The sequence below is a fragment of the Balaenoptera ricei genome, chromosome 15 (assembly GCF_028023285.1).
Source record: "Balaenoptera ricei isolate mBalRic1 chromosome 15, mBalRic1.hap2, whole genome shotgun sequence".
Lineage (NCBI taxonomy): Eukaryota > Metazoa > Chordata > Mammalia > Artiodactyla > Balaenopteridae > Balaenoptera > Balaenoptera ricei.
This window is the reverse complement of record NC_082653.1, coordinates 27,712,081-27,723,954: the sequence shown is the minus strand read 5'-3', so window position 1 is coordinate 27,723,954 and position 11,874 is coordinate 27,712,081. Positions and strand designations below refer to the sequence as shown.

Here is an 11,874-nt window from a genome sequence, read left to right as displayed (position 1 = left end):
GTGTATATATGTCCATGCCACTCTCTCACTTGGTCTCAGCTTACACTTCCCCCTCCCCGTGTCCTCAAATCCATTCTTTATGTCTGCGTCTTTATTCCCTACGTTCTTCAGAACCTTTTTTTTTTTTTTTTTTTTAGATTCCATATATATGTGTTAGCATACAGTATTTCTTTTTCTCTTTCTGACTTACTTCACTCTGTATGACAGACTCTAGGTCCATCCACCTCACTATAAATGACTCAATTTCGTTTCCTTTTATGGCTGAGTAATATTCCATTGTATATATGTGCCACATCTTCTTTATCCATTTGTCTGTCTATGGACACGTAGGTTGCTTCCATGTCCTGGCTATTGTAAATAGTGCTACAATGAACATTTGGGTACATGACTCTTTTTGAACTATGTTTTTTTCAGGGTATATGCCCAGTAGTGGGATTGCTGAGTCGTATGGTAGTTCTATTTTTAGTATTTTAAGGAACCTCCATATGTTCTCCATAGTGACTGTATCAACTTACGTTCCCACCAAGAGTGCAAGAGGGTTCCCTTTTCTCCACACCCTCTCCAACATTTATTGTTTGTAGATTTTTTGAGAATGGCCATTCCAACCAGTGTGAGGTGATACCTCATTGTGGTTTTGATTTGCTTTTCTCTAATGATTAGTGATGTTGAGCATCCTTTCATGTGTTTGTTGGCAATCTGTATATCTTCTTTGGAAAACGTTTATTTAGGTCTTCTGCCTATTTTCGGATTGGGTTGTTTGTGATATTGAGCTGCATGAGATGCTTGTAAATTTTGGAGATTAATCCTTTGTCAGTTGCTTCATTTGCAAATATTTTCTACCCTTCGGAGATTTGTCCTTTCGTCTTGTTTATGGTTGCCTTTGCTGTGCAAAAGCTTTTAAGTTTCATTAGGTCCCATTTGTTTACTTTTTTTTAATTTCCACTTCTCAAGGAGGTGGGTCAAAAAGGATCTTTCTGTGATTTATGTCATAGAGTGCTCTGCCACTGTTTTCCTCTAAGAGCTTTGTCGTGTCTGGACTTAAATCTAGTTCTTTAATCCATTTTGTTTTTATTTTTGTGTATGTGTTACTAAGTGTTCTAATTACATTCTTTTACATGTAGCTCTCCAGCTTTCCCAGCACCACTTATTGAAGAGGTTCTCTTTTCTCCATTGTATAATCTTGCCTCCTTCATCAAAGATAAGGTGACCATATGTGCATGGGTTTACCTCTGGGCTATCTATCCTGTTCCATTGATCTATATTTCTGAACCAAAAATGGTTCTGATGAACCCAGGGGCAGGACAGGAAAAAAACTGCAGACGTAGTGAATGGACTTGAAGACCCAGGAGGGGGAAGGGAAAGCTGAGACGAAGTGAGAGAGTGGCATTGACGTATATACACTACCAAATGTAAAATAGATAGCTAGTGTAAAGCAGCTGCATAGCACAGGGAGATCAGCTTGGTGCTTTGGGACCACCTAGAAGGGTGGGTAGGGAGGGTGGGAGGGACCCGTGATAGGGAGGGGATATGCAGATATATGTATACGTATAGCTGACTCACTTTGTTATACAGCAGAAACTAACACAACACTGTAAAGCAATTATACTCCATTAAAGATGTTAAAAAAAGAAAAAAGCCTTAAATGAAGTGGCATGGGCACACATGTCCATGGAGAAGAAGACTCAACACAGTGAAGAAGTCATTTCTCTTCTAACTACAACACAGCTGTAACTCAATTGCTTTCATAGTCCCAACAAGATCTTTTGTAGATATCCCCAAGACTATTCTAAAATTTTTATTGAAAGGCAGAGGAACTGGGAGAGCTACAACAATTTTCAGAAGGCAGAATAAAGCAGGAGGTATCCCTACACTATCTCAAAATATATTATACAGCTACCGTAGTCAAGAATGTGTTGTACTGGCAGAGGAATAGATACATAATCCATGGAACAGAATAGAGCACCAAGTATGGCCAACTAATTTTTGACAAACCTGCCAAAGCAATTCAATGGAGGAAGGATAGTACTTCCAACAAACGGTTACTGCAAAAATTGGCTATCCATAGCAACAACAACAACAACAACAACAACAAATCCATTCAAAGCAAACTTCACAACTTATAAAGAAATTAATACACAATGGATTGGGGCATCACTCAGATGGAAAGGGGGATAATCTACTGGCGGTCATAAGCTTACTGGTCTGAAACAAGTTGGATCTTGATATAGCGTTCTGCTATCATGGGTGTATACACAGTGTTGCATACAGAGGGAGGAGAAGTAATTGGCCCCATCCAAGGTTAAGGAGGACTTTACTGGGGAGTTGTTTCTTTCCATCAGACCCTACACATCCTCAGGATTATACTTCATTTTATAAGGCCTCAGTTTCCTATAACAGTTTCTAGAACAGAGCATTATTTTGTCATGCACACTCAGTGGTGCAAGTTAATTATCTGGTGTTCTGGGTGGCATAGCATTCTCCTCCTCTCTGGTTCATCACCCGTGATAGGCCAGTAAAGGTGACCACTCAGAGTCTTAACTGTGCAAAGTGTTCTGCATTCCTCAGGACACAGGGCTCCCTCTCTCCCAGAAGCCATGAATCTCCTGATGCTGACCTTCATGATATGTGGGTTACTAAATCTGGTGACCAAAGGTAATGGAACCCTACAATGGAGAGATGATGGAACTAGGAGGAGTTGTCGACCCTGGGCTCCCAGGTGTCTTGAAGGGGAAAGAGAGTCCACAGGAAAAGCCTTGGGCCAATAAAGAGCAGCGCAAGTGCTCTTATGATGGCATGCTGGCAGCTCCATGTCCCTGCTCTCTAAGAATCTGTTAGAGACATTTATGTACTTATTATTATGTACTTATTATTTTTGCTAAGAAGTGTATTTATGTTTCATATACAAGTATATTCTATACAACCATTCATAGACATAAACCATTCAACATAAAATTCCTAGACATGCACCTTATTCCTCTCTGCTTAGTGCATTGTCAAATTCTGAATATTGCAATTGTTTAAAATGAAGGAAAATATCTAAGTTTATAATATTTTCTATTTCCTTGACTATGGAGAAGTCCAACTTCAAATATAAATTTATCATGTATTTCGATTTTTCTGTGAAGTGTGTGGTTCTGCTTATTTTTCTCTTTTATTGTGAGGGCAGTAGATTTGTTTCCTGCTGATTTATAAATTTTTGCTTATAGGTTCTATTTTGCAACTTAGCTATTTAATGTTTTGAGTGTATTTTTCTGTTTTGAATTGAGATGGCACCTGAGGGTTTTGTAAAGAAACATTTTACCAAGCCAAACTGTCCATCAGTGGAGTGCTGTTAATAACTATATTTAAGTTGATGCTATCTGATTCTGTATCTGTTTTCCTTCTTTCTTTTTATTTTCAGAGAGAATTCACACGAGGGATAATATTTTGCCTAGATGGCTTATGTGCCTGAACTAATACCATTGTAATTCATATTTTTTAGATTTATGATTTTGAAATATTGGTGATGGAGTTCATAAGTCCTAATGACATAATAATTCCAGACTGAGGAGCTTTGAAATAAGTGATGGCTGCCATTCTAAAAAACAAAAAACAAAAAACATTAAGTTATAGATTATTCCCAGTCACCATCATTGTATTGCTTAAGCCATATTCTTGGAACTATCTTTGTTATTCTAAGCTGTGAGATCCATATCTACCAGGAAATCTATTACAGCTACCTGCAAATTATGTCTAGAACCAACTGATCTCACCACCTCCATCCACTGCTACTGCTCTGATTCAAGTCACTATCATCTCTCACCTGTTAACTGCTTCCTCATAGTTTCCTCACAGGTCTCTGTCCTTCTACTCTTGCCTCCTGCCGTCTTCTGTCAAGATAGCATAGAGTGTGATCTGCTCGCACTGGAAGTCAGACCATGTACCTCTTCTGCTCAGATCTCTGCAGTGGCCCCCTCTTCACTCAGAACAATAACCAGCATCCTTACAGTGGCCCACCAGGCCCTCCATGATCTGGTGCTTATGACCTCTCTCACCTCATCTCCCACCACTCTAGGCTTCTAGTCCTTGCTCACTTTGCCAGAGCCACACTGGCCTCAGTGCCCTTCCTCAAACATGCCAGGCTTGCTCAATCCACAGAGTTCTGTTTTTTCCTCTGCTTAGGATGCACTTGCCCTACATACTGGTGTGGCTAATTCCTTCACCACCTTCAGGTCACCGTTTAATTGTCACCTTCTCTCAAGACCTCTGCTAACTGCTGTTTAAGAAACTGTCATCTGCCCGCATGACACACCAAATAGATTCCACTTAAATCTATTCTCACTTATTTCTGAAAACCACTTATCATCCTCTCACATACAGGATAATTTACTCGTTTTCTTTAGTGTCTGTTTTCCTCTGCTAGAAAGTAAGCTCCATGTGATTTTGTCTGCTTAGTTCACAAATGTACCCCAAGCACCTAGAATAGAGTCTGTACCACAGTTAGGGACTCAAACCTCTGTTGAGTGATGGGCTGTACTTGAAATTTTAACTCTGGGGGGAATAGTTGAAAAGGAGTAGTGAGCAATGCAAGTGAGAGGCAAGTTTAAAGAAGAATTGACAGAACAAGATGATTTAACGTGTTTGGGAATGGAGGAGAAATGCTGACAAGACTCAGATTTCGAGGATGGGCACCCTGGAGGAAAAATAAATAAATACATAGAGAGGTAATCTTTGTAGAAGTGAGGAATGAGGAAGCAATGTTTTACTTTGTCCAGGATGAAAGAAGTGGTACAGCTACCCTCGAAACTTACAGAAAATTCTACCAAGGGCAATAGAATTGGAGCCAGTAAAATAATAAGAGAACAATGAATCATTGGAGAAGTTGGGATAAAGCCAACATTCCCAGGGTAGGAAATAGGAGCCAAATTTTCGTTGTGCTCTCTCTCTCTATCTCAACCCACGAAAGGTACTTTTCATACTTTATCAAATTAAATGCAAAAAGGGTTGTTTTGAGAATTACTTGACCTTCTTCATACATCCTTGGCTTCCTCCAACATAGAGCCTTTGCACTAGCGTTTCCTAGAATACACCAACCTTGGTGCTTCTCGGGCGGTTTGCTGAGAAAGATGGTCATATAGTTGCTTGATAAATGATCATACAATGGAACAGACTAGTTTCACGGTAGATGCCTATCCTCCCTCCTCCAATGAATTATCACGCTGCTTAGAAATCCTACTGTATTTCTTGTGTGAGCTCATCTTTCCTGTTTCCTAGACCACTTTTTTGCACTGACCTTTCTTTCTTTTCAATTCTCCTGCTCCACTCCTGTCTGTGATGTTCCCTCCCAGCTTAGGACTTTACCCCACATCTCAAGATTTTAAAAAGTCAAATGGCACTTTTTCTTTTTACCGCTGCCAACACTCATACCAGTATGGCTTTGCACCCATCTTCTCTTTCCCTCTTGACATAGCTGAGGAAGTGTGCTTCTCCATATCACATACAGTCAAATGCTGTATGTGTTCTTAATCCTTGTCACCTAATCAAGGACTATGCCCTTCTTTTGCCTCATTTCCCTCTTCTATGTTAATCTCTCCTTTTCTACTTGTTCCTTCTTAATATTTGCAAACATGCTCTCTTATTTCCCGGTTTTCAAAACAAACCTGAAAAACCTTCCCTTGACTCCATATTGTCCTCCAAGTACTTCTCTATTTCTCTGTTCTTCCTCACAGCTAAACTTCCTAAGAGTTTGGTCTCCAGGTGCTATTTCCACTTCTCATTCACATGTCAACCACTTCACTTCTGTTTCTCCTCTTCCTACCACTCTGAAGATTACCAGTGACACTCATCATGTTAAATGCAATGGAGGCTCCAGCTCCTGCTTTATCTCGCTCAACCTCACAGCAGTATTTGCCTACAAGTGTCCACGCGTTCCTTTAGGATACGTTTTCCTCACTTGCATAATCTAGTCATACCTGATACAACTTTCTTTGTATCCCTTTGGCATTTGCCATTTTCATGCACACCAGCGTGACCTGTGCCTGGCAGTATCCTCAAAGCATGGTCGATTGCTTGCAAATCAGTCCTGTATGGGGCAGTCCGGAAATGACAGGGAATTGTCAGCTCACTCTGGTATCATGTATCAACTACTGGATGGTGGAAAAATATTCCAGCTCCTCTGACCCTCAAGAAGGATAAATTGGACCTTTATCCTAGCCATACACTAATTGCCAGATTTCCCCATGGGGTCATGCTCTAGTCAATCACAGTGGTAACTAAGTGTATAACTCTCCTCTTTTTGGCTGTCTTATTTCCCTAACGTCCCCATTTCCAAACTGATTTTGGGATGTGGGGAGTGCTGAATGCCCTCAACTCATTTATTATACCGTAGTCAAAATTTATCCCAAGATCTGCTTCTGGGAAAACTAATCTAATTCTCTAGTGTCTCATTCTCCTGTTTTGCTCTAAGTATCTGGCTGTTCCTTCTGAGCCTTCTCCTCCTAGCTGAGCTCTCTATATTGACACTCCCCAGAATTTATCTATGGCCCCCTTTTATCTCACATTATTCCAACACTATATGTACTTTATCTATAACTGTAGTTTTAAATACTATCCATAGCAATGATTCCACAATTTACATCTAGAGTCCAAACTTGTCTACTGAGTTGCTACAGCTATATCCTACTGCCCTCTGGACATCTGAGGTATATTGTGTCATATACCCCAAAACAAGTACTTGTAACCACCTTTTTCTCTTCCCTCCAAATCGTGTTCTTTCCTCTGTTTACTATTCTATGAATAGCAAGCATCATGAATCTCCCCTATATCAGCTCAGAAATGTACTAATGTACTTGGATTTCTCCATCTTCTGCTGACCTTATATTCAAACAATCGATGTCTTTAGTCTGTTCTCTTCTTTACAAGTCTCACAGCCCTAGTTCCAGCCATCCTCATGTTTCACCTGGCCAAAGCTTCTAACGTGTCTCCCAGATTCTATTCTTCCTTTTCCCTTATCTAATTTCCATGTGAAATCCTAGCTAACTGTCTAAAACATGAAGTATGTTAACTCACATGATGGTTTGAAATAAATAAAAATGCTTAATAATGGCCAAATTGACTAGGCAATGGCATGATTACTTCAAGCTCATTTTATCTCATGCCCCTTTGCTCTTTGCACATTATACTTCAGACTCTTCAGGTTTCTCTTAATACCTTAAAGACACTATGCTGTTTCTCAACACTGGGACTGAGCATTTGATGGTCCTTTCCTGAAATAATCTTTGCCTCCTGTGTATCCTGTTGCCTCCTTTCATCCTTCGTGCCTTGCCGTGGCTTAACTATTACCTTTACATATGTCTATCCTCTCTGTCTCGTTTTCTTCCTCCTCCTCCTCTTTCCTTCTTCTCCGGTCTTTCTCCTGTCCCCTCCCCTCTCCTTCTCTCTCTCCTCTCCCCACCACCAGCAATTTCCTTGATGGCACATGTCACAGTTTTTAATAAACAGTTTTAGTTTTCTTCTTTGTCTCTCCAAATGGCTTGTGGTATTTGTTATCATATTACTTTTGATGGCAATAGTAGTAGTTGTCAAACTTTGGAATTAATGTTTGTCGTCTTGTGGCTAGAATTTTAATATTGACTGCTTGTTTAACCCTGCAGCTGGCTGGTTTGTTGACAGATGCTGGAAGAATGATGTAGGACACTGCAGAAGACGATGTTTACATCTCGAAAGGTACAAACTTCTTTGTAAGAACAAGCTGTCATGCTGCATCCCCCTACGCAGTGACCATCCATACACTCAGTGGCCAATACGTCCCACATTCGGTGAAGATGTAACTGTTGGATTTGGTACTCACGACGGTTTTCCTTTTTCTCCCATATCTGGGTTGAATGATGAGGTAACAATTAAAACAATTGAGACTGAAGAAACCACAGTAACTGGGACTACTACTTCCAAGAGAGATTCTCCCTAGACTTTGACAACTATTCCTGAGAGCGTCGAGTGTACAACATTTTCTCATGAGCCTGAGACAGCAGATCTATATAATCGTTGGGACTAATATCCAGGGAGCCAAGTCTACAGGTGTTATTTCACCGGGGACAGTTCAATCGAGAATTGGATGACATAGAGGTGGACATAATGCTACTGCCCAGACAAGAACCGAGAGAGTTACCTCACAATTAGAAATGTATAAAGAGAAGTGTATAGAAGATATAGGGATTCTTTATTTTGGGCATAAATTCGTTCTTTGTTTTCCTCTGATATACTAATATACATGTGCTAATATTTGGCCTCAGGTGATATTTGTGTGTGTATTTTTCCATAATAAACAAACAAACAAACAAACACATAAATAAATACCACGGTTTTGAGTTGCCTGTATAGTTGAGACTGAAATTTTGATTTTAGTAATACCTGAAACACTACTATCATATACGGAAGAACCTATGAAGGCACATAAAAAGTTCCAGACAAGTCCTCCCTTTCCTGTCCCTCTGTCCTCACCAGCATTTATTGTAAGTGCTGACTTTAAATCCCTGTTTGTATCATGAGGTCAAATTTTGTTTAATACTTCAACCCAAAACAAACCCAGTTTTAGTTAGAAACTACCTCATTCACCACAAACACTGATTTAACTAGATAGAGGTGCACATGGGACTTGCCTTAAAAGCACATCGTATTAAATTAAGAGGTACATCACAAATTCTAGTTATCTTTCCAATGCTCTTTCCACTCAAAAGTCTACTCAAAACTTCCAACTATGGTGGTCTCATTGCGTGCCTCTCCAGATGTTCATTTTGTCCACGAATACTAGTTGTGTGTAGGGGGTCTATGCTTTGTCTGCCTCTGTGCGTGTGAGTGCTGTTTGCACAGCAACTGGCGGATCAGCGACTTTACTCTCTGATATCACAGAGAAGTAGTTATTCACTCTAAGGTTGACTAATTATTAATGTGCTGAGCTAAGGCTGGTGTGCTACTGAGAGCCACAGTCCCAGATGCCTAAAAGTCTCAGAATCAAGAAGGCTTATTCTCTAATTCTTTTTATTTTCTTAAGGTCAAGCTGCCAGTGACCCCAGCTGTGCATTTGATATTGGCCATCAGGCCACTAACCTTTAAGTAGACCTCATATTCCAATAGATCGTGGGCCTCTTGTTGGCTGACAAACTATCCTACTTTGCCTGGGACTGAGGGTTTTCCCAGAACACGGAAATTAGAGTGCCAAAACCAAAAAAGTCTTTAGCAAACCTGGACAAGGTGATCGACTTCTTTCTAGTGTACCTTGGCCTAAATAGCTCTTCTCCATTTCTTTGTATGGCTGACACCTCGTCACACAGGTCATATGCCAACCCTTCACAGAGGCATTCTTTCACCATAAAGACATCCCTAGGCCACCAGTCTGCCTCAGCCTAGAGTACTCTTTTTCTATACCTTTGCCTTAAATGTCACCTCCTTAGAAATAATCCTTGGCCACAAGACCACTTCTCACACTACTCTGCATTATTTTCTTCCGTTCACTTAAATTCTTTGAAATTATTTTGTAGATTTCTTTGTTCTCCTTCTGAATTATTTTATCATTTACTTACATGTAGCCTGTCATCACCACTATAATGTACATAGAGTCCTTACACTGTGGTCCTGTTCATGGCTGCGCCCCAAGCTGTTAGACCAGTGCCTTGCGCATGGTGGATGCTCAGTAAAAATTTTTGCACTTGTTCATGAAATCATCTCAATCAATATGAGAAGATCTGACAATATAAAGTAGTAATCTTCAAACTGGGATACTGGTTGCAACATTTTTTCCCAAGATATGCATGTTGATAATTTAAGGGAAATATTTTTTTGACCCTCAAGTTTTTAATATCTTGTGATACTCAGAGCATTCTTTTTTTTTTTTTAATTCGGTTATAGTTGCTTTACAGTGTTGTGTTAGGTTCTACTGTACATCGAAGTGAATCAGCTATATGTATACATATATCCCCCCTTTTTTGGATTTCCTTCCCATTTAGGTCACCACAGAGCATCGAGTATAGTTCCCTGTGTTATACAGCAGGTTCTCTTTAGTTATCTGTTTTACACATAGTAGTGTATGTATGTCAATCTGAATCTCCCAATTCATCCCACCCACCCCCTTTTCCCTGTTGGTGTTCATATGTTTGTTTTCTACATCTGTGTCTCTATTACTGCTTTGCAAATAAATTCATCTGTACCATTTATCTAGATTCCACATATAAGCATTAATAAACGGTATTTGTTTTTCTCCTTCTGACTTACATCACTCTGTATGACAGTCTCTGCGTCCATCCACATCTCTAAAAATGACTCCGTTTCGTTATTTTTTTTTAAACATCTTTATTGGAGTATAATTGCTTTACAATGGTGTGTTAGTTTCTGCTTTATAACAAAGTGAATCAGTTATACATATACATATGTTCCCATATCTCTTCCCTCTTGCATCTCCCTCCCTCCTACCCTCCCTATCCCACCCCTCTAGGTGGTCACAAAGCACAGAGCTGATCTCCCTGTGCTATGCGGTTGCTTCCCACTAGCCATCTATTTTACGTTTGGTAGGGTATATATGTCCATGCCACTCTCTCATGTTGTCCATTTTCTTTTTATGGCTGAGTAATATTCCATTGTATATATGTACCACATCTTTATCCATTCATGTGTTGATGGACTTTTAGGTTGCTTCCATATCACTTAACACGATCTTCTATCTCCACTTTGTAAATTTTTGTTTAACTTTGAAAGAAAATTTACCTCTCACCCCTTCTTTTTCTGACAATCATGGATTGCTCAGAGTGGAAAAACGTCCATGTGTCAAACCAGTCGATAATTGAAAGATTGTTGCTGGTATTCAGAAAGTAAGTAATCATAGACTTTGGATAACAAATCCTTTAGAAATTCAAGTGACTTTCCATTCTTCATTTACCATAGCAATGACAGCAGGGCAAATCACCTGGTGGGTGATAGATCATTGTAAATAAAATTTAGTGATAGTTTACTATGGGATTTTGGGCATATAACTTGTAAGGACTTAAAAGAAATGTGTTCTCTCTCTCTCTCTCTCTCTCCCCATGTATCTATCATTTATCTATCTGCTACTTAATCTTTAAACTTTCACATTTACCCTTTGATGTGAATAAGATGTCTCAGTGATTACATTTTTAAAAATAAAAACTGGGAAGAAATTTGGTACTGACTCTCATCTCATCAGTAGAAAATAATATTCATCTACCTACACATAAGCTAATTGAGAGAAAGCAATATGTATTTACTAAGAGGATGCATTTGTAGTACAACAAAAAGTTATTCTTCATTAATAAATATTTTTCACATTTTATAATACATTTATGTGGCTTTAATCAATTTTGTTCCAAATATTGCAATAATGACTCAATCTTGAATATGCTGTTAAATATTTAGAGCCTTATATTTACACAGATTTCACAATAAAAATTACAATATATATCCACATTTTTGCAGAGAAATATGATAGAATTATCAACAGTAGACTTTCAAAGACTAAAATATATTACATTAAGGTCTAATTTTATGGGTATGTTGGAATAAAAACAAAAAGCTGGAATAAAAGTTTACAGAGAAAAAATGATGTAATATTATTAATTGTTAAGGAAATGATTCTTTGCATATTTATTAAATGGATTACTGTCAATAACAAATTCGATGCATTCAGAATGAATTGAAAATTTAAATTGTAATTTTTTACATGTCAATTTTTATAACACACAAGTAATCACAGCATCTTATTATATAAATTTATGATAAAATATTTTATGTCTCAATTTAAAATTGTGTTAGAAAAAACACACTCTCAAAATCCAAAAAATTCAAAAAGTTAGGCTTCAAACATTACCTGGTTCGGACTGATGATTGTTT

The 11,874-nt window shown here is 38.7% G+C and overlaps 1 protein-coding gene across 1 annotated transcript; it reads left to right on the top strand.

Moving 5' to 3' along the window:
- Positions 1 to 2,594: 2,594 nt before the first annotated feature.
- LOC132349680 (beta-defensin 125-like) lies at positions 2,595 to 7,945 on the top strand. The gene is made up of 2 exons (XM_059898271.1): positions 2,595 to 2,652; positions 7,632 to 7,945. Exons 1-2 carry the CDS (start codon positions 2,595 to 2,597, stop codon positions 7,943 to 7,945), a joined length of 372 nt encoding a protein of 123 aa, XP_059754254.1.
- The last annotated feature ends 3,929 nt before the right edge of the window (positions 7,946 to 11,874 follow it).